This window comes from Carcharodon carcharias, chromosome 4 (assembly GCF_017639515.1).
Source record: "Carcharodon carcharias isolate sCarCar2 chromosome 4, sCarCar2.pri, whole genome shotgun sequence".
In the NCBI taxonomy this organism is placed as follows: domain Eukaryota; kingdom Metazoa; phylum Chordata; class Chondrichthyes; order Lamniformes; family Lamnidae; genus Carcharodon; species Carcharodon carcharias.
This window is the reverse complement of record NC_054470.1, coordinates 193,165,801-193,192,466: the sequence shown is the minus strand read 5'-3', so window position 1 is coordinate 193,192,466 and position 26,666 is coordinate 193,165,801. Positions and strand designations below refer to the sequence as shown.

General features: G+C 54.7%; 1 protein-coding gene across 1 annotated transcript; it reads right to left on the bottom strand.

The window, feature by feature from the left end:
- Window positions 1–1,782: 1,782 nt before the first annotated feature.
- Window positions 1,783–25,649, bottom strand: LOC121276820 (serine/threonine-protein kinase NIM1-like). The gene is made up of 4 exons (XM_041185364.1): window positions 25,358–25,649; window positions 18,943–19,211; window positions 2,227–2,643; window positions 1,783–2,190 (listed from the first exon to the last, which is right to left on the bottom strand). Exons 1-4 carry the CDS (start codon window positions 25,647–25,649, stop codon window positions 1,783–1,785), a joined length of 1,386 nt encoding a protein of 461 aa, XP_041041298.1.
- Window positions 25,650–26,666: the final 1,017 nt, after the last annotated feature.

Genomic DNA, 26,666 nt, shown 5'->3' with positions numbered 1-26,666 from the left:
ACCTGTGAATTGTGTGCACAGCAAAGTGAGGAATATTACTGCTCGGGGGAGCAGAACAACTTTCTCATTCAGACACCCAGTAGGGTTGCCAACTGTGACTAAATGTAATCCTGGAGGTTTCACCACATGACTTGCCCCCACGCTCCAGCCATTAGTCAGTCGGCCAACATATCCATCCTCGTGAGGTACGGCCTTCCTACACCAATTGGAAAGCAAAAACACTCATTACCCAATTGGATGATGCTTGATTGTCAGCCAAACAGACTCCCCCCACCCCTTTTCAATATGTTTTGTATCTAGTAAAGAAATTTTTTTTTAATGATCTTTTTAATGTCATGATGATTTTTCTCCAGAGCTGCACCCAGCACTGTCTCGGAGATTGATCTTCAATTCCCGGAGGGTTGGCAACCCTAACATCCAGTGTCTACATAAAGCAACCAGAGCAGACAGAACGTCTGGCTCTCTTTGTTCTGATCATGTGCCTCAGGACCAATCTCAGGCACTCAGTCTACCTTTTCCCTTTGTCGTTCCCAATTTAGTGTTGAAATAGGACGATTTTACAGGTCCAAAACCATTGGGAACTGCTGGGAATTTGATATAAGCCTGCCTGAACTCGATTCATGCTGAACCATCACAAGTCAAGGGGAAGTGGGGGGGGGAGGTGGAATTTTCATTTCATCAACCTGTTTGCAACTTTCAGACCAGGTCCCAGAGGCACAGGACCAGCAAGAACCACCACAGCAACTGTAACCTGCATTTACATATCGCCTTTCACAAAGGAAAGGCGCCCATGGCATTTCACCAGGCCATTGCCAGACTCAACGCCGACAGCGGGTACAGAGCAGGATGAGTGACCTTAACAAAAACAGAATTACCTGGAAAAATTCAGCAGGTCTGGCAGCATCGGCGGAGAAGAAAAGAGTTGACGTTTCGAGTCCTCGTGACCATTCGACCCTCGAAGGGTCACGAGGACTCGAAACGTCAACTCTTTTCTTCTCCGCCGATGCTGCCAGACCTGCTGAGTTTTCCCAGGTAATTCTGTTTTTGTTTTGGATTTCCAGCATCCGCAGTTTTTTTGTTTTTATCTGAGTGACCTTAAGCTTGGTCAAAAGAGGTGGGCTTTAAGCAGAGCCTTAAAGGGAGAGAGAGAGAGAGATGGGGAGAGGTTTAGAGAAGGAATCGCTGGGCTTGGGGCTTAAGACATTAATGGCTGAAGTCACAACCGCCAACAGGAACAGGAGGAGGCCATTTGGCCCCTCGAGCCTGTTCGAGCATTGTGATTATCGCGGCTCTTCATCGACCTGCTCCAGGGAGAGGGGGAGCGGACGATACGTACGGGGAGGAGGTGGGGGGGGGGGGGGGGAGGTTTTGCAGGGTAGTAGGTAGGGCTGGAGCTAGGAAGGGACGAAACGCTGGGAGGAATTTGAACGCACGGACCAAGACTTTAAAATGGGGACTTGGGTCAAACAACCAGGACTCCAGCGCGTCCCGGGGGGGGGGGGGGGGGGACATGACGACAACGACGACGACTTTGCCCAGTCCCAGGTGGTTTCGGACATGACGGAGCTACTTGGACCGGAGTCCCGTCCTGGCTATGACTCGGGGACACATCCGCACCCCCCTCTCTCCCCGACCGAAATATACTTCAGACAAAGGCGCACGGAGGTCTAAATCCATCGGCAGGAGATGTGGCCGATCGTCACCGCGGGCAGCCAAACCGAAAGTTGTTTGTTTGTTTGTTTAGGAAACTGGGCGGTGGATCGTTCCGAGTGGCGGGTCCAACTATAAAATTGAGCACAACTTGGAGGTGAGGCCCAGCGGCCCGTCGAGTTTGGCTCGGTCTGGCCTTGTCCTTGAGTCTTGGCCCCGGGCGCGGTGCATGGCCATGGCCATGGCCGGGGCCGCCGCCGCCGCCGGGCCTGTGTCCGGTGACCCCTGACCCCGCCCCTGACCCCGCCCCCGCTGGACCCGGTGCTGCACGATCCGGTAGGTGCCGGTGATGGGGCTGCGCGAGTCCTTGCCCGCGTTGTCCCGGATGTGGGCCTCCGTCACCCCGAGGCGGGCCAGGGCCCCCCTCACCTCGGCCTCGGCCTCGTGCTCGTGCTCGTCCTCGTGACCCCTCGGCGGCTGCGAGGGCCCGGCCAGGTGGGCGGGGTCTAGTGGGGGTGAGGGTGGGGGAGGGGCGTCCAGCTCGCGGGGCCCGACGCCGCCGACGCCGCCGCCGACGACGAGCCACCCGCTGCCGGCGATCTGGGCCACCGTGGGGCGCTCGGCGGGCGCCGGGCGCAGGATGCGGCGGATCAGCTGCCGGCAGGGCTCGGTCAGGTGCCGAGGCAGCGGGTAGCCCCCCTGCAGGACGCGCCGCCTCAGGCCGGCCACGGTGTCCGCGCGGAAGGGCAGGCCCCCCGCCACCATGAAGTACAGCAGCACCCCCAGCGCCCAGACGTCCACCAAGGCCCCCGCGTAGCTCTGGTCGCCGAACAGCTCCGGCGCGGCGTAGGGCGGCGACCCGCAGCAGGTGCTGAGCATCTGGTCCCGGCGGCAGGCGGTGCTGAAGCCGAAGTCACCCACCTTGACGCGGCCGGCGGTCACGTAGAAGACGTTCTCGGCCTTCAGGTCGCGGTGGACGGTGTCGTTCTCGTGCTGCGGAGACAGGGAGGGGGAGACGCAAATCAGCTCATAACAGTCTCGGTTGGGGGGTGGGGGGGGGGGGGGGGGTGTAACAAAGGAATTGCATTTCTATAGCACCTTTCATGACTCTTGTTCCCGTGCTGCGGAGACAAGGAGGGGGAGACACAAATCAGTTCATAACAGTCTCGGTGGGGGGGGGGGAGAGGGGGGTTGGGGGGGGGGGGGGGGGTGTAACAAAGGAATTGCATTTCTATAGCACCTTTCATGACTCTTGTTCTCGTGCTGCGGAGACGGGGAGGGGGAGACACAAATCAGCTCATAACAGTCTCGGTGGGGGGGGGGGTCTGTAACAAAGGAATTGCATTTCTATAGCACCTTTCATGACTCTTGTTCTCGTGCTGCGGAGACGGGGAGGGGGAGACACAAATCAGCTCATAACAGTCTCGGTGGGGGTGTGGGGGGGGGGGGGGGCTGTAACAAAGGAATTGCATTTCTATAGCACCTTTCATGACTCTTGTTCCCGTGCTGTGGAGACAGGGAGGGGGAGACACAAATCAGTTCATAACAGTCTCGGTGGGTGGGTGGGGGGGGGGGGGGGCGGCGGCTGTAACAAAGGAATTGCATTTCTATAGCACCTTTTATGACTCTTGTTCTCGTGCTGCGGAGACGGAGGGGGAGATACAAATCAGCTCATAACAGTCTCGGTGGGGGGGGGGGGCGGGCTGTAACGAAGGAATTGCATTTCTATAGCACCTTTCATGACTCTTGTTCTCGTGCTGCGGAGACAGGGATGGGGAGACACAAATCAGCTCATAACAGTCTCGGTTGGGGGGTGGGGGGGGTGTAACAAAGGAATTGCATTTCTATAGCACCTTTCATGAATCTTGTTCCCGTGCTGCGGAGACAGGGAGGGGGAGACACAAATCAGTTCATAACAGTCTCGGTGGGTGGGTGGGGGGGGGGGGGGGGGGGGCGGCTGTAACAAAGGAATTGCATTTCTATAGCACCTTTTATGACTCTTGTTCTCGTGCTGCGGAGACGGAGGGGGAGATACAAATCAGCTCATAACAGTCTCGGTGGGGGAGGGGGGCGCTGTAACGAAGGAATTGCATTTCTATAGCACCTTTCATGACTCTTGTTCTCGTGCTGCGGAGACAGGGATGGGGAGACACAAATCAGCTCATAACAGTCTCGGTTGGGGGGTGGGGGGGGTGTAACAAAGGAATTGCATTTCTATAGCACCTTTCATGACTCTTGTTCCCGTGCTGCGGAGACAGGGAGGGGGAGACACAAATCAGCTCATAACAGTCTCGGTCGGTGGGTGGGTGGGGAGGGGGGTTGGAGGGGAGGTGTAACGAAGGATTTGCATTTCTATAGCACCTTTCATGACTCTTGTTCTCGTGCTGCGGAGACAGGGAGGGGGAGACACAAATCAGCTCAGTCTCGGGGGGGGGGGGGGGCGGTGTAACAAAGGAATTGCATTTCTATAGCACCTTTCATGACTCTTGTTCCCGTGCTGCGGAGACAGGGAGGGGAGACACAAATCAGCTCACAACAGTCTCGGTGGCGGGGGGGTTGGTGGGGGCTGTAACAAAGGAATTGCATTTCTATAGCACCTTTCATGACTCTTGTTCTCGTGCTGCGGAGTCGGGAGGGTGAGATGTAAATCAGTTCATAACAGTCTCGGTGGAGGGGTTGGGGGGGGGGGTGCTGTAACAAAGGAATTGCATTTCTATAGCATCTTTCATGACTCTTGTTCTCGTGCTGCGGAGTCGGGGGGGTGAGATATAAATCAGTTCGTAACAGTCTCGGTGGAGGGGGTTGGGGGGGGGTTGCTGTAACAAAGGAATTGCATTTCTATAGCATCTTTCATGACTCCGGGTTGCCCCCAAGGTGCTTTGGTAGCTGTGATTTAACCGGATGACTGAGCTCGTCCCCGAAGCAGAAGAGGCTGTGGGGTGTGCTCCACTGTCCACTCCAGAACCTTCAACGTAAAAACCAAAAAAAAACTGTGGAGGCTGGAAATCCAAAACAAAAACAGAATTACCTGGGAAAAACTCAGCAGGTCTGGCAGCATCGGCGGAGATGAATATAAGTTGACCATCCTGTTCCCGTGTATGGTGCAAACTTCTGCAGGTTTGCTTTATTATTGGGTATGGAGAGTTTCCGTGTAAAACTCTCCTGAAGTTCAGCTTTGCTGAGTGGGCATAACTGGGTGGATGGTGCACCCATGATTTGTCGCACAACTTTCCTCCTGTCTGTTTTGTATGCCAGTTGCATGGTTTTGAATTGAGCCTTTTTTGCTGCCCATTTTTTCATCGCCTTCGTGTTCTTACTACCATCTTTTGGGCGAGCTACTGGGTTCCTGGACTGCTTACGCGTTTGATCAGTCTTTCCTTCGTTAATCGTGGCGTCCGTTATGCTCTCTACGAGGCCGATGGCCAGGGCTCTCGTTTCGGGATCACCAGTAACTGTCATCAATTCTTCAGCTGATTTCAGCTGGTCATCGAAACGTCAACTCTTTTCTTCTCCGCCGATGCTGCCAGACCTGCTGAGTTTTTCCAGGTAATTCTGTTTTTGTTTTCCTTCAACGTAAAACCCAGGCTGACCCCCTCCTGGCGCAGTATGGGGTCGAGTGAGTATCCCTTATCCGAATCCCTCGGGCCAATTGCATTTTGGATTCTGGATCATTTCGGTTCTCGGATGCAGCATTAAAACTTGCATTACAGTAGCCTAAGCCCAGAGCGGCCAACAGTCTAAAAGTCAGTAAAGTGGCTAGGAATGTAAGATGTATCACTGAATAATAAATAATTGAAAAAGGTTCTTTCTGACAAAAATCGCAATGCAGTCAAACAACTAGACTTCCCCCGCCAATGGTGGATGAGGTTTAAAATAAATAAGTGCGGCTTTTGGATGGGTTTGGTTTTCGGATTTACAGTAAAGGATACTCGACCTGTACTGTGGGGTCTGCAGTATTGGAGAGAGGTTCTTTCAGATGAGAGGTTAAACTGAGGCCATGTCCGCCTGGTGGTGTACATAAGAGATCCCATGGCCATCACTGGAAGAGGTGCAGGGGAGGTTCTCCTTGCTATCCTGGACACTATTTATCCCTCAACCAACACTTAAAAAGATTAAAAGCAAAATCCTGCAGATGCTGGAGATCTGAGATAAAAACAAAGTGCTGTAAAAACTCAGCAGGTCTGTGGAGAGAGAAACAAGAGTTAACTTTTCGAGTCCAGTCTGACCCTGCCAAGGTTTCTGGTCATGTGTCTCATTGCTGTTTGTGGGGTCCTACTGCACACAAGTTGGGGAATAGCAGCACAGTGGAAATGTTACTGGACTAGTAATCCAGAGTACCAGACTCTGCAGACATGAGTTCAAATTCCACCAAGGCAGCTAGGGGAATTTAAGTGCAGTTGATTAAATGAATACCTAATCTCCTGCGGTTGACCGGAAAGGTGTCAGGAATGGCTGAGTGTGCACACTTGGCCTGCCCTGCGGCCACCAGCACTCACGTACCTGATCCCGATTCCTTTTCATTCAGCAGTCGGAGCATCAGTGTTCCTCAAATCCCAATTCCTGCACAGACCGGCTAGCTCACTTGATAGCTAACGGGACTCGTAGTCCCAGAGTCAGAGTCTCACGCCCCCACAGTGGGTGCTGCTTTTTTAAAAATTTAATATTTTTTTTATTTATCATCATTTTTTATTATTCAAAACACTAAACTATCGTGGTGAATAAAGGCCTTTGTCCTATAAGGATTATAGAGTGAACAGGGGCTTCTGGGGAGAGTCCAGCCACTGAAGATTACATTCATTTTTAGAAAATAGTAAACATTAAGAAACAACGCATGATGGGGTTAACCCATATGTTTTGATGCTTCTTAAAGTCTTTTTGGTAACATCTGCAAAATGTCCTATTAAAAAAGCCATTCCCTGGTGTACTTCTGATGCGAATTTTAATAACAATGACTGACAAACAAACGGAACCTATAGGAAACTTCCAGTGCTAACATGATTCTGTTTTAATTTACTCCCTAATACCATGTTTCGGTTTGCATCTCAAAACTGAACTTACGATGTCTGGCCAGTTGCAAATGGTAGAAACACAGAGACTAGGAACAGGAGTAGGCCATTCGGCCCTTCGATTCAGTATGATCATGGCTGATCCTCTATCTCAACTCCATACTCCTGCTCTCTCTCCCTATACTCCTTGACGGCTTTAGAGTCTAGAGATCTATTTCCTTCTTACATTCAGTGACTTGGCCTTCACAGCCTCTGTGGTAGAGAATTCCACAGGTTCACCACCCTCTGAGTGAAGATGGATTCTCCTCATCTCAGTCCTAAATGGCCTACCCGTATCCTGTGACTGTGACCCCTTGTTCTAGACCCCACCCCCCCCAACCAGAGGAAACATCACTGCATCCAGTCTGCCAGAATTTTATACATTTCAATGAGATCCCCTCTCATTCTTTTCAACTCCAGTGAATACAGGTCTAGTCGGCCTAATCTCGCCTCATATGACAATCCTGCCATCCCCAGGAATCAATCTGGTGAACCTTCACTGCACTCCCTCTCTGGCAAGTATATCCTTTCTTAGGTAGGGAGAACAAAACTGCACAATACTCCAGGTGTGGTCTCACCAAGGCCCTGTACAGCTGCAGTAAGACATCCTTGCTCCTGTATTCAACTCCTCTCACAATGAAGGCCAATGTACCATTTGCCTTCCTAACTGCTTGCTGCACCTACATGCTTGCTTTCAGTGATTGGAGTAGAAGGAAGTGGCACTGCACCAGGCAGGCAGCAGGATGATTAAGGAGATCCTGGTCTTTAACAATCATGGGAAGACACAGTTTAGCGCTTCTACCAGCACTTCTCAGAGGACATGCAACAGCAGATCATCCGAGACATTTTCCATCTGGTGTCCAGGCGAGATGAAAACGTCTCCAACCTTTTGTAAAGTGGCAGTTTGATTGCTGGGTCAGACTACGAGCTGGTATATCCACATTACGCTACTCTCTACTTCCTGTTCTGTGTTGACTCATCCCAGAGTGAATTAGGAATTCTGGATCAGATACAGGTATTTGTGGAAACACTGGACAAGTGTTTAGAGAATGTCTGTGAGCTGGACCTTATGTTCCACATGGATAAGGTTCATTGCATTCTGCAGGAGGTGGTAATGGGAGGAGTGGTGCTGGAGACTAACATGACTGGTATAGAACCTTGGTGAGGCCACAGCTGGAGTACTGTGTGCAGTTCTGGTTGCCACATTATAGGAAAGATGTGATTGCACTGGAGAGGGTGCAGAGGAGATTCACCAGGATGTTGCCTGGGATGAAACATTTGAGTTATGAAGAGAGGTTGGATAGACTTGGGTTGTTTTCGTTGGAGCAGAGAAGACTGAGGAGCGACCTGATGGAGGTGTACAAGGTTATGAGGGACATGGACAGGGTGGATAGGGAGCAGCTGTTCCCCTTAGGTGAAGGGTCAGTCACAAGGGGGCATAAGGTCAAGGTGAGGGGCAGGAGGTTTAGGGGGGATGTGAGGAAAAACTTTTTTACCCAGAGAGTGGTGACGGTCTGGAATGCGCTGCCTGGGAGGGTGGTGGAGGTGGGTTGCCTCACATCCTTTAAAAAGTACCAGGATGAGCACTTGGCATCGTCATTACATTCAAGGCTATGGGCCAAGTGCTGGTAAATGGGATTGGGTAGGTAGGTCAGGTGTTTCTCGTGTCAGTGCAGACTCGAAGGGCCTCTTCTGCACTGTGTGATTCTCTGACTGAGATTGTATCGCCGGTTGAGGCACAGACTAAACTGGAAAAGTCCGAGGCTGGACTCTCTGCAGCGCCTGCCCGTGCAGTCTCTGCCGTAAAGGACATCAATCTGCCAGCGATCCCACACAACACCAAAGCTTCAAATCTATCTTCATTTGTGTTAAAGGACATTTCATATTAATGATACCTGCTCGTTCGCTGCATTCACCTGTAAATACTGAGAGCTTTCATCACATCAGCTTTGATGGGAAGCTTATTGTTATAAAAGTATGGCAGCTTATGGTGGTTTCTCACTGGAGACCTCTAACTGTATCAAATCCTAAATTGTTACAATACTCGAGACACAAACCCTGAGACCTTTTGTATTGAGCACCGACCTATATTGGCTGCACAACAGACAGGATCACTCCAAGCATTTAGCCAGCGCCAATCCTTAATCTAGTGCTTTGAACCGGACAGGCTGTATCTCTAGAGCAGGCACACTGCAAAACTATATCCACGTCCACCCCAAATGAAGGAAATTACCCAGAAACTGCTAATACCAACCCCTCACATGGTCCCCTGGAAGACAGAGGACCGTAATGGGGGACAGTTTCACAGCTCTTCCTGTGATCTGACTCTGGTGATACAAACGGACATTCCATGAATGACCAATGAATTATGCTTGCCGACTGGAGTGGGATTTTACCCTCCCTCCCCTTGCCCTCCAAGCTGGTAGACAAAGGAGGCGATTTCTTCCATGCGTGAACATAAAGTGGATATTACTGCAGCCAATATTCAGGGCCGCAAGTGGAGCGCACGCTTTAATAGAAATTTGTCTGAAATTTGAAATATTGACATCAGCTGCACCTGGAGGCAGATACAGCCTGTCCCGGACCCGGAGGGCGGATACAGCCTGTCCCGGACCCGGAGGGCGGATACAGCCTGTCCCGGACCCGGAGGGCGGATACAGCCTGTCCCGGACCCGGAGGGCGGATACAGCCTGTCCCGGACCCGGAGGGCGGATACAGCCTGTCCCGGACCCGGAGGGCGGATACAGCCTGTCCCGGACCCGGAGGGCGGATACAGCCTGTCCCGGACCCGGAGGGCGGATACAGCCTGTCCCGGACCCGGAGGGCGGATACAGCCTGTCCCGGACCCGGAGGGCGGATACAGCCTGTCCCGGACCCGGAGGGCGGATACAGCCTGTCCCGGACCCGGAGGGCGGATACAGCCTGTCCCGGACCCGGAGGGCGGATACAGCCTGTCCCGGACCCGGAGGGCGGATACAGCCTGTCCCGGACCCGGAGGGCGGATACAGCCTGTCCCGGACCCGGAGGGCGGATACAGCCTGTCCCGGACCCGGAGGGCGGATACAGCCTGTCCCGGACCCGGAGGGCGGATACAGCCTGTCCCGGACCCGGAGGGCGGATACAGCCTGTCCCGGACCCGGAGGGCGGATACAGCCTGTCCCGGACCCGGAGGGCGGATACAGCCTGTCCCGGACCCGGAGGGCGGATACAGCCTGTCCCGGACCCGGAGGGCGGATACAGCCTGTCCCGGACCCGGAGGGCGGATACAGCCTGTCCCGGACCCGGAGGGCGGATACAGCCTGTCCCGGACCCGGAGGGCGGATACAGCCTGTCCCGGACCCGGAGGGCGGATACAGCCTGTCCCGGACCCGGAGGGCGGATACAGCCTGTCCCGGACCCGGAGGGCGGATACAGCCTGTCCCGGACCCGGAGGGCGGATACAGCCTGTCCCGGACCCGGAGGGCGGATACAGCCTGTCCCGGACCCGGAGGGCGGATACAGCCTGTCCCGGACCCGGAGGGCGGATACAGCCTGTCCCGGACCCGGAGGGCGGATACAGCCTGTCCCGGACCCGGAGGGCGGATACAGCCTGTCCCGGACCCGGAGGGCGGATACAGCCTGTCCCGGACCCGGAGGGCGGATACAGCCTGTCCCGGACCCGGAGGGCGGATACAGCCTGTCCCGGACCCGGAGGGCGGATACAGCCTGTCCCGGACCCGGAGGGCGGATACAGCCTGTCCCGGACCCGGAGGGCGGATACAGCCTGTCCCGGACCCGGAGGGCGGATACAGCCTGTCCCGGACCCGGAGGGCGGATACAGCCTGTCCCGGACCCGGAGGGCGGATACAGCCTGTCCCGGACCCGGAGGGCGGATACAGCCTGTCCCGGACCCGGAGGGCGGATACAGCCTGTCCCGGACCCGGAGGGCGGATACAGCCTGTCCCGGACCCGGAGGGCGGATACAGCCTGTCCCGGACCCGGAGGGCGGATACAGCCTGTCCCGGACCCGGAGGGCGGATACAGCCTGTCCCGGACCCGGAGGGCGGATACAGCCTGTCCCGGACCCGGAGGGCGGATACAGCCTGTCCCGGACCCGGAGGGCGGATACAGCCTGTCCCGGACCCGGAGGGCGGATACAGCCTGTCCCGGACCCGGAGGGCGGATACAGCCTGTCCCGGACCTGAGGGCGGATACAGCCTGTCCCGGACCTGAGGGCGGATACAGCCTGTCCCGGACCCGGAGGCGGATACAGCCTGTCCCGGACCTGAGGGCGGATACAGCCTGTCCCGGACCTGAGGGCGGATACAGCCTGTCCCGGACCTGAGGGCGGATACAGCCTGTCCCGGACCCGGAGGCGGATACAGCCTGTCCCGGATCTGAGGGCGGATACAGCCTGTCCCGGACCTGGAGGTGGATACAGCCTGTCCCGGACCTGGAGGCGGATACAGCCTGTCCCGGATCTGAGGGCGGATACAGCCTGTCCCGGACCTGGAGGCGGATACAGCCTGTCCCGGACCTGGAGGCGGATACAGCCTGTCCCGGACCTGGAGGCGGATACAGCCTGTCCCGGATCTGAGGGCGGATACAGCCTGTCCCGGACCCGGAGGCGGATACAGCCTGTCCTGGACCCGGAGGCGGATACAGCCTGTCCCGGATCTGAGGGCGGATACAGCCTGTCCCGGACCCGGAGGGCGGATACAGCCTGTCCCGGACCTGGAGGGCGGATATAGCCTGTCCCGGACCCGGAGGGCGGATACAGCCTGTCCCGGATCTGAGGGCGGATACAGCCTGTCCCGGATCTGAGGGCGGATATAGCCTGTCCCGGACCCGGAGACGGATACAGCCTGTCCCGGAGGCGGATATAGCCTGTCCCGGACCCGGAGGCGGATACAGCCTGTCCCGGAGGCGGATACAGCCTGTCCCGGAGGCGGATACAGCCTGTCCCGGACCCGGAGGCGGATACAGCCTGTCCCGGACCCGGAGGCAGATACAGCCTGTCCCGGACCCGGAGGCAGATACAGCCTGTCCCGGATCTGAGGGCGGATACAGCCTGTCCCGGACCCGGAGGTGGATACAGCCTGTCCCAGACCCGGAGGTGGATACAGCCTGTCCCGGACCCGGAGGTGGATACAGCCTGTCCCGGACCCGGAGGTGGATACAGCCTGTCCCGGACCCGGAGGGCGGATACAGCCTGTCCCGGATCTGAGGGCGGATACAGCCTGTCCCGGATCTGAGGGCGGATACAGCCTGTCCCGGACCTGAGGGCGGATACAGCCTGTCCCGGACCTGAGGGCGGATACAGCCTGTCCCGGACCTGAGGGCGGATACAGCCTGTCCCGGATCTGAGGGCGGATACAGCCTGTCCCAGACCCGGAGGCGGATACAGCCTGTCCCGGATCTGAGGGCGGATACAGCCTGTCCCGGATCTGAGGGCGGATACAGCCTGCCCTGGATCTGAGGGCGGATACAGCCTGTCCCGGACCTGGAGGTGGATACAGCCTGTCCCGGATCTGAGGGCGGATATAGCCTGTCCCGGACCTGGAGGCGGATACAGCCTGTCCCGGATCTGAGGGCGGATACAGCCTGTCCCGGACCTGGAGGCGGATACAGCCTGTCCCGGACCTGGAAGCGGATACAGCCTGTCCCGGATCTGAGGGCGGATACAGCCTGTCCCGGACCCGGAGACGGATACACCCTGTCCTGGACCCGGAGGCGGATACAGCCTGTCCCGGATCTGAGGGCGGATACAGCCTGTCCCTGACCTGGAGGCGGATACAGCCTGTCCCGGACCCGGAGGCCGGATACAGCCTGTCCCGGACCCGGAGGGCGGATACAGCCTGTCCCGGACCCGGAGGGCGGATACAGCCTGTCCCGGACCCGGAGGGCGGATACAGCCTGTCCCGGACCCGGAGGGCGGATACAGCCTGTCCCGGACCCGGAGGGCGGATACAGCCTGTCCCGGACCCGGAGGGCGGATACAGCCTGTCCCGGACCCGGAGGGCGGATACAGCCTGTCCCGGACCCGGAGGGCGGATACAGCCTGTCCCGGATCTGAGGGCGGATATAGCCTGTCCCGGACCCGGAGACGGATACAGCCTGTCCCGGAGGCGGATATAGCCTGTCCCGGACCCGGAGGCAGATACAGCCTGTCCCGGACCTGGAGGTGGATACAGCCTGTCCCGGACCTGGAGGCGGATACAGCCTGTCCCGGATCTGAGGGCGGATACAGCCTGTCCCGGACCTGGAGGCGGATACAGCCTGTCCCGGACCTGGAGGCGGATACAGCCTGTCCCGGACCTGGAGGCGGATACAGCCTGTCCCGGATCTGAGGGCGGATACAGCCTGTCCCGGACCCGGAGGCGGATACAGCCTGTCCTGGACCCGGAGGCGGATACAGCCTGTCCCGGATCTGAGGGCGGATACAGCCTGTCCCGGACCCGGAGGGCGGATACAGCCTGTCCCGGACCTGGAGGGCGGATATAGCCTGTCCCGGACCCGGAGGGCGGATACAGCCTGTCCCGGATCTGAGGGCGGATACAGCCTGTCCCGGATCTGAGGGCGGATATAGCCTGTCCCGGACCCGGAGACGGATACAGCCTGTCCCGGAGGCGGATATAGCCTGTCCCGGACCCGGAGGCGGATACAGCCTGTCCCGGAGGCGGATACAGCCTGTCCCGGAGGCGGATACAGCCTGTCCCGGACCCGGAGGCGGATACAGCCTGTCCCGGACCCGGAGGCAGATACAGCCTGTCCCGGACCCGGAGGCAGATACAGCCTGTCCCGGATCTGAGGGCGGATACAGCCTGTCCCGGACCCGGAGGTGGATACAGCCTGTCCCAGACCCGGAGGTGGATACAGCCTGTCCCGGACCCGGAGGTGGATACAGCCTGTCCCGGACCCGGAGGTGGATACAGCCTGTCCCGGACCCGGAGGGCGGATACAGCCTGTCCCGGATCTGAGGGCGGATACAGCCTGTCCCGGATCTGAGGGCGGATACAGCCTGTCCCGGACCTGAGGGCGGATACAGCCTGTCCCGGACCTGAGGGCGGATACAGCCTGTCCCGGACCTGAGGGCGGATACAGCCTGTCCCGGATCTGAGGGCGGATACAGCCTGTCCCAGACCCGGAGGCGGATACAGCCTGTCCCGGATCTGAGGGCGGATACAGCCTGTCCCGGATCTGAGGGCGGATACAGCCTGCCCTGGATCTGAGGGCGGATACAGCCTGTCCCGGACCTGGAGGTGGATACAGCCTGTCCCGGATCTGAGGGCGGATATAGCCTGTCCCGGACCTGGAGGCGGATACAGCCTGTCCCGGATCTGAGGGCGGATACAGCCTGTCCCGGACCTGGAGGCGGATACAGCCTGTCCCGGACCTGGAAGCGGATACAGCCTGTCCCGGATCTGAGGGCGGATACAGCCTGTCCCGGACCCGGAGACGGATACACCCTGTCCTGGACCCGGAGGCGGATACAGCCTGTCCCGGATCTGAGGGCGGATACAGCCTGTCCCTGACCTGGAGGCGGATACAGCCTGTCCCGGACCCGGAGGCCGGATACAGCCTGTCCCGGACCCGGAGGGCGGATACAGCCTGTCCCGGACCCGGAGGGCGGATACAGCCTGTCCCGGACCCGGAGGGCGGATACAGCCTGTCCCGGACCCGGAGGGCGGATACAGCCTGTCCCGGACCCGGAGGGCGGATACAGCCTGTCCCGGACCCGGAGGGCGGATACAGCCTGTCCCGGACCCGGAGGGCGGATACAGCCTGTCCCGGACCCGGAGGGCGGATACAGCCTGTCCCGGATCTGAGGGCGGATATAGCCTGTCCCGGACCCGGAGACGGATACAGCCTGTCCCGGAGGCGGATATAGCCTGTCCCGGACCCGGAGGCAGATACAGCCTGTCCCGGAGGCGGATACAGCCTGTCCCGGAACCGGAGGCGGATACAGCCTGTCCCGGAACCGGAGGCGGATACAGCCTGTCCCGGACCCGGAGGCGGATACAGCCTGTCCCGGAGCTGAGGGCGGATACAGCCTGTCCCGGATCTGAGGGCGGATACAGCCTGTCCCGGACCCGGAGGTGGATACAGCCTGTCCCGGACCCGGAGGTGGATACAGCCTGTCCCGGACCCGGAGGGCGGATACAGCCTGTCCCGGACCCGGAGGGCGGATACAGCCTGCCCCGGACCCGGAGGGCGGATACAGCCTGTCCCGGATCTGAGGGCGGATACAGCCTGTCCCGGATCTGAGGGCGGATACAGCCTGTCCCGGACCTGAGGGCGGATACAGCCTGTCCCGGACCTGAGGGCGGATACAGCCTGTCCCGGACCTGAGGGCGGATACAGCCTGTCCCGGATCTGAGGGCGGATACAGCCTGTCCCAGACCCGGAGGCGGATACAGCCTGTCCCGGATCTGAGGGCGGATACAGCCTGTCCCGGATCTGAGGGCGGATACAGCCTGTCCTGGATCTGAGGGCGGATACAGCCTGTCCTGGATCTGAGGGCGGATACAGCCTGTCCCGGACCCGGAGGCGGATACAGCCTGTCCCGGACCTGGAGGCGGATACAGCCTGTCCCGGATCTGAGGGCGGATACAGCCTGTCCCGGACCCGGAGGCGGATATAGCCTGTCCCGGATCCGAGGGCGGATATAGCCTGTCCCGGACCCGGAGGCGGATATAGCCTGTCCCGGCCCCGGAGGCGGATACAGCCTGTCCCGGACCCGGAGGCGGATACAGCCTGTCCCGGACCCGGAGGCGGATACAGCCTGTCCCGGATCTGAGGGCGGATACAGCCTGTCCCGGATCTGAGGGCGGATATAGCCTGTCCCGGACCCGGAGGCGGATACAGCCTGTCCCGGACCCGGAGGTGGATACAGCCTGTCCCGGACCTGAGGGCGGATACAGCCTGTCCCGGAGACGGATACAGCCTGTCCCGGACCCGGAGGCGGATACAGCCTGTCCCGGACCCGGAGGTGGATACAGCCTGTCCCGGACCTGAGGGCGGATACAGCCTGTCCCGGACCCGGAGGGCAGCTCTCGCTTTCTGCAACTGCTCCTGAGCCTGGGCAGGAAGTGCTCCCCCCTTGTGTCGTGGCACAAATAAACAGCCTCAAACCGAACCTCGAAATAAAAAGCAAGTCTCAGTAATGCTAACCGTGAGACTACTAGATTATTGTAAAAACCCACCTGGTTCACTCGTGTTGATGTGGTTAAGGAAATCTGCCAACCTTACCCAGTCTAACCTACACATATGACTCCAGGCCCACCACAACGTTGTTGACCCCTCCTGAAATTTGCTAGCAAAGCTGCTCAGTTGCAGCCAACCACCACGGGAAAGTCAATTAAGGAGCTAACACTGCGGGTGAGTGGGGGGGGTACCAACACCACAGGGACGGCAGCAGTTCAAGGCGGTGATTCACCGCCACCTTGAGTCTCGAGGGCAACTAGGGGTGGGCAATAGATGCTGGCCCAGCCAGCGAAGCTCCCGTGCCGTGAATGAATTTAAAAAAATACCGGCTGTCATCTCTCTCACGTTGCGAGTGACGGATGCAGCGGGAGTTTAACCAGATCCAATTGTGTGCAGGTACTGTTGGCAGGGCCTGTATTGGCTGTGGTGACTCCATTCCTGGAGGTTTGTAGGACATGACCTCTCATCTCAAACCACACTACCTGGGTTAAAGCCTTTTCCCCGTCTCTTAATACTTTTGAAACTAATAAAAGCGTCAAAAGAATTTTTTTTTTCCTTAATGCCCCATGACTTTTCTTCCAAGTGCTCCTTGTAGCAATGTCCTCCAGTTTCTTTAGCCAGAGAGCAGTGAATCTATGGAACTCATTGCCACAGAAGGCTGTGGAGGCCAGGTCATTGAGTGTATTTAAGACCCAGATAGATAGGTACTTGATTGGTAAGGGGATCAAAGGTTATGGGGAGAAGGCGGGAGAATGGGGTTGAGAAACTTATCAGCCGTGATTGAATGGTGGAGCAGACTCGATGGGCTGAATTTCTGCTCCTATGTCTTATGGTTAATCTTTTAGATCAATCCTGGAGGGTTAGCAGCCCTTAGACTAAAATAATAAAAAACAGAAACAGAATTACCTGGAAAAACTCAGCAGGTCTGGCAGCATTGGCGAAGAAGAAAAGAGTTGACATTTCGAGTCCTCATGACCCTTTGGCAGAACTAGGTGAATCCCCTAGACTAGGTTGGTGTAAAGGCCCTGGGACATCTCTGTGTTATAACTGATGTGAGAGCAATCACTGCCAAATGGTGAGGGGTTTAAAATAAAAACTGATACTACTGGAAAAACTCAACAGGTCCGGCAGAGTAGGTGGAGAGGGAAACAGAGTTAATGTTTCGAGTCCAATGTGAGTGCTCTTTGGAACTGAAGAGAGGTAGAAATATGATCGGTTTTAAGCTGTTGAAAAAAGGGGAAGGGTCAGGTGGAGAAAAGGGAAGGTCAGGGTAGGTTAGAGGGGGGAGGAGACTAAATTACAAAGATGTCATGGAACAAAAGGCAAAGAGAGTGGGAAGGGTAGTAATAAAGGAACAAAGCATTGGTCCAGAGTAGGTGTTAATAGCAGAATAAAGGTCAGTGCTGTCTGAACGCAAAACTTGAAAACAAGATACAGATTGGCACTGGGGGAGAAAATACAAAACGGAGGAGAGAATTCATGCTCTGAAGTTGTTGAACTCAATGTTGAGTCCGGAAGATTGTAAAGTGCCTAATCGGAAGATGAAGTTCTGTTCCTCCAGTTTGCGTTGGGCTTCACTGGAACAATGTAGCAGGCCAAGGACAGAAATGCAAGCATGAGAGCAAGATGGTTAATTGAAGTAGCAAGGTCTGGGTAATGCTTGCGGACTGAGCGAAGGTGTTCCACAAAGCAGTCACCCAGTCTGCGTTTGGTCTCCCCAGTGTAGAGGGGACCACATTCTGCTACCAGGCCTGCTGAGTTTTTCCAGCACTTTTTTTTTATTTCAGGTCACCAGCAACTGCAGCATTTTGCTTATATTTTGGTGAGGGATCTAGGTCCACAGCAATGACCTGGATTTAAAAGTATAGTTTCAATGGAGTAACAAGTATCATTTCATACAAAAACAGAAAATGCTGGAAAAACTCAGCAGGTCTGACAGCGTCTGCGGAGAAACAGTTAACATTTGGAGTCCGTATGACCCTTCTTCAGAGCTCTGAAGAAGGGTCATACAGACTCGAAACGTTAACCCTGTTTCTCTCTCCGCAGATGCTGTCAGACCTGCTGAGTTTTTCCAGCATTTTCTGCTTTTGTTTCAGATTTCCAGCATCCGCAATTTTTTGCTTTTATCCAAGTATCATTTCACGTCTGGCTCTGTTGTAAACTAATGGATAGAGATTAATTACTATAATGAATCAACAATTCCATCATTATTGTACAATGTGACCACCTGGGTGTTAGAAGCTGAACGAGGTGAATCGTGGTCTTTTCTCATTTGGCAATTCTGACGTTCGAGAAATAGTCCCGAGTTCTGAATTGTGACAAACATTGCGTTCCACCATCCCAATGGATGAAGTGACATAATGAATCCCGGATGCCACTGACTCCATCCCTCTCCCTGGTACGAGGCTGCACCAGACTGTTCAAAGCCTTGGAGCCTCACGGGACCCAGCAGTGAGCTTCCAACCCCATACCCCAGTGGTATTCATTAGAAAAAGAGTGAGAGCCAATTGGGACATTGGAAAATCTTAATGGGGGCCACAGGTAGAATTTTAAAAAATACCTCCAGATTCATTAAGATTTATTTCTTCAAAAAGATATCTTGGTATATAAAACGCAAAAAATAATTAGTTGAAAAAGCTTAAGAGAAGATTTGACAGAGGTGTTCAAAATCATGAAGGGTTTTGATAGAGTGGGTAAGGAAAAGTTGTTCCCCTGGTGGAAGGGTTGGCAACCTGAGGACACAGGTTTACGTTAATTGGAAAAAGAACCAGAGGAAGATATTGAGAATCTAATTTGCACAATGGGTTCTGATGATCTGGAACACTCTGCCTGAAAGGGCGGTAGCAGCAGATTCAATAGTAACTTTCAAAAGGGAACTGGATATATATTTGACAAAAAAATATACATAAGACAACAGGACAAGAATAGGGGATTGGGAGCAATGGGGTATCCCTTTCAAAGGGCCAGCACAGGAAGACTGGGCTGAATGGCCTTGTCCTAAGCTGGATCATTCAATGATTCTATCCCAGTAGAAGATGCGCATTAAATAATGAGCGCTTACCATGTGTTTAACTGCTGCGACGATCTGTGCAAAGATGATCTTACTGTCTACCTCTGACAACCTGCCCTCTGTACTGATTTTGGTAAACAGTTCACCCCCGCCAGCATACTCCATCACCAGGTGGAGCTTGGACGGGGTCTCGATCACTTCATAAAGCCTGATGATGTTGGGATGGTGCAGACGCTCCATGCTGGAGATCTCTCGAGACAGAAGCCGCTGGGTCTTCTGGTCCAGTTTCGTCTTGTCCAATATCTTGATGGCAACTTTTTCTAGTGAAAAATAAACCAATAAACAAGACGATGCCAAACAGTAACCAGAAATAACCGGAGGCAGAAAGCAGATTCAATCAAAGATTGACACTTGGTCTCTGAGGATTCAGTCAAAATGAAAAGCTTTCTTCTTCAGTTCTCTGCCCTGAAGGCAGGTCCGACCCACAATCCTCACCATGGGCAGGGCAAGGAGGTAGGTCCACCCCAGCTGAAACAGGCATTGAACCTCGTGCTGTTGGACCCAATCTGGGCCACACCAGCTATCCAGCCAACTGGCCCAAAGGAGTCCAAGTTGCTGTGGCAACAAACACTGTTACACGCATATTGTAGTCAGGAGCTGTGGATAATGATGGTAGAGGCTCCAACATCCTTTCCATCCCATGGTGGACCAGGAATCTCTCCCACTCTGACTGCCTGCCACTGGGGTGTGTTGGAAGGATTTGCAGGTTGATACTCAACCTGTTTGGCTGTGTTAGGAACGCACCTTCCTTGAAGCCAGCAGGGAGACAGTGGTGTTATCATTGGACTCATAATCCAAAAGCTCAGGGTAATTCTCTGGGGGACCTTGGTTCAAAACCCAGCACAGCAGATGGTGGAATTTGAGTTCAATAAAAATCAGGAACTGGAAGTGTAATGATGACCATGAAATGATTGTTGCAAAAACCCATCCTTAGGGAAGGAAGTCTGCTGTCCCTGCCTGGTCTGGTTTACATGTGACTGACAATGGTTGACTCTAACTGCCCTCTGAAATGGATGAGCAAGCCACTCAGTTCAAGGGCAATTAGGGATGGGCAACAAATGCTGGCCTTGCCAGTGATGTCCTCAACCAATAAAAGGAAAAAAAAGTCCCCACTGCACCCTCTCCTAATCCTTAATATTCTTCCTAAAGCGTGGTGCCTGGAATTGAACACAATCCTCCAGCTGAGGCCTATGCATGGATAAAATGGTTACCATGACTTCCTTCCTTTCGCACTCTATGAGCTGGATTCTACACTGAGGACAGACTCCGTTCCCCCCAGTGTAAATGAGCTTCCACTTGGCTGGCTTGCCCTTTAACTATTCTGAGGCAAGACGTCCATCCCATTCCAGGAGGAAATCCCGTCCACCAGGAGCAGTGGCCACAGCTGGTTCAGCACCAAGGATATGGCAGAGGAATTGAGCAATGGACCTGGCCCTCCGAGTTAGTCCAGTATCTCACTGAGGGCTGGGTTGGCAGGCCTGGATGAGGTGGAGTTGGCTGGGGGTGGGGGCGACACATGTTGGACAAGGATGGGGGCGGCGGGGGGAGGGTGGACGCAGGGAGAGAAAATTGTGGAGGTGGTGGTGCCTCCAATTGGCACTGGGGACGTGGAAAGGAGATGCCCACGCCGCTCCCCACTGCCCCCCAACCCCTTCCACTGACCAGCAGCCCTCAGGGGTCAAACCTGCTGGCCTGCATGTTGGGCGCAGGGCTCTCCCCCAGCGTACACCCGGTATATCAGAGCATATGGTAGGATGAGACCCATAATTGGGCCTCAATTGCCCCACTTAAAGGGCCTCAGTTGCGCCATGGGTGGGAAGTCCACCCCATGCCTCCTCACCGCTCCTAAAATCCTGGCGGGTGGCATGGGGACCAGCAGTGGGCACATCGCCAATGGCACGGTGCACTATTGTTCGAGTCCACCCACCTGCTTACCCGCCTGGGGGTGGCGCATAACACCCAGCCCAGTGTGTGCCTCTATTTATAAAAGATCCTGTTGGCTTCTTTTAAAACAGCTTCCTCCACTTCCCCTGCCTTCTGGCTTCTCAGGTCCTGCATGGCAATGTCTCTCACCAGGGGCTGGCACCATCTGCTCTTTGATCGGCTCCCATTTTACAATTCTTTTTTTTAGTTGTATGGGTTATTCTCTTTGTGAATGGGCTGCCCGCTGCTGGAGTAACTGTACGGAGGCACAAACCAGCCCCTGGTGACTCCTACAGAGGCCACTCATCCATGGTGAGCACAGATGCCAACAGTGGAATCTTTACCAATTTCAAAAGGTTCGGTGCCGCAAGGGACCCAATATGCAGCTGCCGACAACCCCCCCCCCACCCCCGCCTCCGATGGGGTCCGAGTCCCGCCCGTCTCCATCTTCTTTCAAAATCAGCCAATTAACAGGCTTCTCCCAGGTGGGGGGTGGGGGGGCACTAACCCAATTGGGACGGTGGGTGGGTGGGTGGGCTTTGCACACGGGAGGAGCCAAGGCGAGTACCGAGGCTGTGGGTAACTGAGGGGGCGCCTCGAAATGGAGAACTCGGTCCTCTGAGGAATTCAGGAAATGGTAAAAGTGTGGCAGCAGCTGGCGAGCCGTCAGTGCGGAGGAGGGGGTTGGGGGGGGGGGGGGTGGGGTGGCGAGGAAGCCCCTCCGCAGCTCCGGGACGGTGGGGGGTGGAATTAAAGGAGGCCTTGCTGACCCCCTCCGGCCGTCTGCCGGCCTTCAGCCCCCGCGGGGTTCACCTTGGACAGATCCCGGCAGCATCACCATTCTTCCTCCAAATGGGCACTTCATTGATCTTAACTAGCAACCCGCCAGTGGCTGGTGGGTACTGGTGCCAGTCTGACCCCACCACCAGCAGGATGGTTCAGGGGTGTGAATGCTTTGGATCATCTACCCGATGCCAATCTTTCAGAAATTCTCCATCCTCCCCCATTCAAAGACGCCTGCATGTGGCTGATAAGATTCCACCGTGAGTGTCAACTGGTTAGTGACACCACAAGAACACAAGACATAGGATCAGGAGTAGACCACACGGCACATCGAGCCTGTCCTGCCATGCCATACAATCACGGCTGACCATGGGCTTCAATTCCATTTTTCCTTTATTCTTTCATGGGATGTGGGCTTCACTGGCTGGCCAGCATTTATTGCCCACCCCTAATTGCCCTTGAGAAGGTAGTGCTGAGCTGCCTTCTTGAACAGCTGCAGTCCATGTGGTGTAGGTGCACCCACCGTGCTGTTAGGGAGGGAGTTCCAGGATTTTGACCCAGCGACAGTGAAGGAACGGTGATATATTTCCAAGTCAGGATGGTGAGTGACTTGGAGGGGAACTTCCAGGCGGTGGTGTTCCCATGCGTCTGCTACCCTTGTCTTTCTAGATGGTAGTGGTTGTGGGTTTACAAGGTGCTGTCTAAGGAATTTTGGTGAGTTGCTGCAGTGCATCTTGTAGATGGTTCACACTGCTGCTACTGTGCGTTGGTGGAGGGAGTGAATGTTTGTGGATGGGTTACTAATCAAGCGGTTGCTTTGTCCTGGACGGTGTCAAGCTTCCTGAATTTTGTGCGAGCTGCACTTATCCAGGCAAGTGGGGAGTATTCCATCACACTCCTGACCTGTGCCTTATAGATGGTGGACAGGCTTTGGGGAGTCAGGAGGGGAGTTACTCATCACAGGATTCCCAGCCTCTGACCTGCTCATGTAGCCACAGTATTTATATAGCAAGTCCAGTTCAGTTTCTGGTCAATGGAAACCCCAGGAGGCTGATAGTGGGGGATTCAGCGATGGCCATTGAATGTCAAGGGGCAATTGTTAGATTCTCTCGTGTTGGAGGTGGTCATTGCCTGACACTTCTTCAGTATCTGAGGAGTCGTGAATGGTGCTGAACATTGTGCAATCATCAGCGAACATCCCCACTTCTGAACTTATGATGGAAGGAAAGTCATTGATGAAGCAGCTGAAGATGGTTGAGCTGAGGACACTACCCTGAGGAGCTCCTGCAGTGATGTCCTGGAGCTGAGATGACTGACCTCCAACAACCACAACTATCTTCCTTTGTGCTAGGTATGATTCCAACCAGTGGAGAGTTTTCCCCCTGGTTCCCATTGACTCCAGTTTTGCTAGGGCTCCTTGATGCCACACTCGGTCAAATGTAGCATTGATGTCAAGGGCAGTCACTCTCACCTCACCTCACCTTGGGAGTTCAGCTCTTTTGTCCATGTTTGGACCAAGGCTGTAATGAGGTCAGGAGCTGAGTGGCCCTGGTGGAACCCAAACTGAGAGTCAGTGAGCAGGTTATTGCTAAGCAAGTGCCACTTGATAGCACTGTTGATGACCCCTTCTATTACTTTACTGATGATGGAGAGTAGATTGATGGGGCGGTAATTGGCCGGGTTGGATTTGTCCTGCTTTTTGTGTACAGGACATACCTGGGCAATTTTCCACATAGCCGGGTAGATGCCAGTGTTGTAACTGTACTGGAACAGCTTGGCTAGGGGCGCGGCAAGTTCTGGAGCACAAGTCTTCAATACTTCATTTTCTAGCCTGCTACCCATATTCCTTAATTCCCCAAGAGGCCAAAAATCTGTCTATCCCAGCCTTAAATATATTCAACGATGGAGCACCCACCACCCTCTGGGGTAGAGAATTCCAAAGATTCACAACCCCTTGAGTGAAGTAATTTCTCCTCATCTCAGTCCGAAATGATCGTGGGGTCAGCTCTTTCTCAGGGTAACACTCTCACTGCATGAAGACTGTGGTTTGAGGATCTGAGCACAAAATCCAGATGGATAATTGATGAGGGAGTACTGCACTGCCAGATAAGGACTTAAATCAAAAGTCTATCTACTCTCTCTACTGGATGTAAAAGATCCCATAGCATTATTTCATAGATCAGGGGTTACCATCAGTGTCCTGGCCAATACTTAGCCCTCAAATCAACTTCAGTCAAACAGTTTATTTAGACTTTAAATCTGTTTTTTCTCTTGTGTGAATTGGCTGCTGTATTTCCTCATTCTAACAAAGACTACACTTCAGGAGCTATCTGAGACTTCCTGAGCGATGTCAATATGGTGATCAGGAGTCTACGCGACCCTGACTTGGAAATATATCGCCGTTCCTTCACTGTCACTGGGTTAAATCCTGGAACTCCCTCCTTAATAGTACTGTGGGTGTACCTACACCATGTGAACTACAGTGGTTCAAGTAGGATGGTAGCACAGTAGTAAAGTTACTAGGCTAGTAAGGAGAGGTTTAGGTTAATGCTGTAGTAACATGAGTTCAAATCCCCCCATAGTAACTGTAAAAGTTAAATTCAATTAACAATAATCAGGAATAAAATCATTGATAACAATCATGAAACTCTGACATAAAAACCCATCTGGTTCATTAACGTCCCTTAGGGAAGGGAATCTGCTGTCCTTACCTGGGCTGGCCTACATGTGACTCCAGACCCACTGCAATGTGGTTGACTCCTAACTGCCCTCTGAGATGGCTGAACAAGCCACTCAGTCATAGGTGGCTCACCATCGCCTGCTGAAGGGTGTTGAGGGTTGGGCAATGAATGTTGGCCTAGCCAGTGCTGCTCATAGTCCATGAATGGATTTATAAAAATTAGGAGTGGAAACTGTTGGCTTATTTTACCTCTGGCCAGCCCAGAGGAAACTGCGGGACAGTCTAGTGCCCATTTCCAAGGCCTGACTGTGATCAGCTAAAGCAGGGGTTGAACCGGACGACCTCTGACCCGAACGGATTAATGCTACATCAGACCATGGCTTCTCCAGCTGTCTGCAGCTCCTTTGAAGGTTGTTGAAACCCGTAACCATGCTTTCGGAACGTCCAGATTTCACTATCCCAACACTCTCTCGGCCGGCCACCCACACATTACCCTTCAAACACGTCAGCTCATTCAAATCTCTGCTGCGTGTCCTATTGCGTGCCAACTTCTGTTCACCCACTTCTCACCTTTGTTTCCAAATCCCCCTATGGCCTCGCCCCTCCCTATCTCTGTAATCTCCTCCAGCACCACAACCCTCCGAGATATCTGCCCTCCTCTATTTCTGCCCGCTTGCACACCCCCCGATTTCAGTTGCTCCACCATGGGGGGCCAAAGCTCTGAAATTCCCTTCCCCATCTGCCCAGCTCCCGACCTTTCTCCCGTCCCTTAAGATGCTCTTTAAGATCTACCTCCTTGAGCAAGCTTTTGGTCAGCTGTCTTAACAGCGCCTTATGTGGCTCTCAGTGTCAGATTGGTGCTGGGTAGCATTCCTGTGAAATGCCGTGGGACTTTTTTAACCATATTAAAAGCGCAACGTAAATGCAAGTGGTTGCTGTTCATCTGCTGAAAATAAATCAGCGGTGAGCAACTTGCAGGTTGATGGCGCCAACAAGCCCAATCTCAGTGGCTCTCGCTACCTTTCGTTAGTAAGTGGACGCCGAGCTTGACCTGCGAGAAGTTGCCGCTGCCAATCTCGCCGCGTATGCGGTAGAATCCGATCCTCTTGCCCAGCGTCACCTCCTTGACAGCCCGTTCGTCATGCGCCATCTCGTGGGACAGTTTCTCCAGCGGAGTCAGCCTGCGCTGCTGCCCGTCATCGTCCTCCTCGTAGACCTCTGCCCGCGTGCAGTCCTCCACGCTGTTTTCCCGGCTCCAGCGGGCGTAGTGATGGTTGACCATGGTGCCACCATTGGCATAGACCGTGGTCATAATCTGGAAAGGGTAACCCCGGCTCCTTTGCGATCGGACTGGGCTTTCCTTGCCACCCCTACATCGCTCCTGGATCTGGGACGTGGCTCAGTGGGTAACACGCTCGCTGCTGAGTCAGAAGGGTCCGGGTTCAAGTCCCACTCCTGGACAGAAAGTCAAGCCTAAGGGAGTGCTGCACTGTCACCGATGCTGTCTTTCAAATGAGACACCATCAAATCAGATCCCATAGAATGGGTGTAAAAGATTCCATGGCCACTATTTTGAAGAGTAGGGGGAGTAAACCCCGGTGTCCAGTTAATATTCATCCCTCAACAATCACTTCGAAAAACAGATTATCTGGTCAGTGTCACATTACTGTCTGTGAGATCTTGCCGTGTGCAAATTAGCTGCCGAATTTCCATACGTCACAACAGCGACGACACTTCAAGAGTACTTCATTGGCCATAAAGCACTTCGGGACGTCCTGAGGTTATGGAGGCGCTATATAAATGCAAGCCTTTCTCAGCTGGCGTTAAAGGTCGGTCCTGCGCAGTGAAGGCTCCACTCTTTCCAGTCTCATGGGCTCCGAGCGAGATTATTCGCTGCCTTCCAATAGCTCCTCACAAAGTGATGAAATCGGTCGCACGAGAGCCACAGACTGGAAGGGAGAAGCCATGGTTCCCCCCTCCTTGTGTAATTTGACAGCAGAGTTCTGTTTCTCTACAGGCGGACAGGGCAAGATTTCTCTTCGCCTGATGGTAGAGTCTTCATCGGAGATTTGACAGCAAGGTGCCACCTTCTCGCTCCAAAACACTTTCCTCAGGCTTTCCTTCAGTAAAGGTTAATCGAAACGCGCGTCGTTTCCCAGCTTCTCCCAGGAAGCGAGTGAACAGGTAGCTTGTGTACAACAAGATGTCTCTGCAGGGGGTGAGGCCCAGGCACAGAGCCTTACCGGAGTGGAGTAGGTGCAGGAGGTTTGTGTTGGTTTAAAGCCCCTTCACTGTTGGGGTTACCCGTCTGCCATGTTGGTCCAATAGA

Excerpts from the sequence above, each read along its gene's own strand:
- LOC121276820 (XM_041185364.1), bottom strand. The coding sequence starts at position 25,649 with ATGACCACGGTCTATGCCAATGGTGGCACCATGGTCAACCATCACTAC. Across the intron at positions 19,212-25,357 it reads CGTCCACTTACTAACGAAAG|AAAAAGTTGCCATCAAGATA; the intron begins GTAGCGAGAGCC and ends ATTTTTCACTAG. Across the intron at positions 2,644-18,942 it reads TCGCAGCAGTTAAACACATG|CACGAGAACGACACCGTCCA; the intron begins GTAAGCGCTCAT and ends CTGTCTCCGCAG.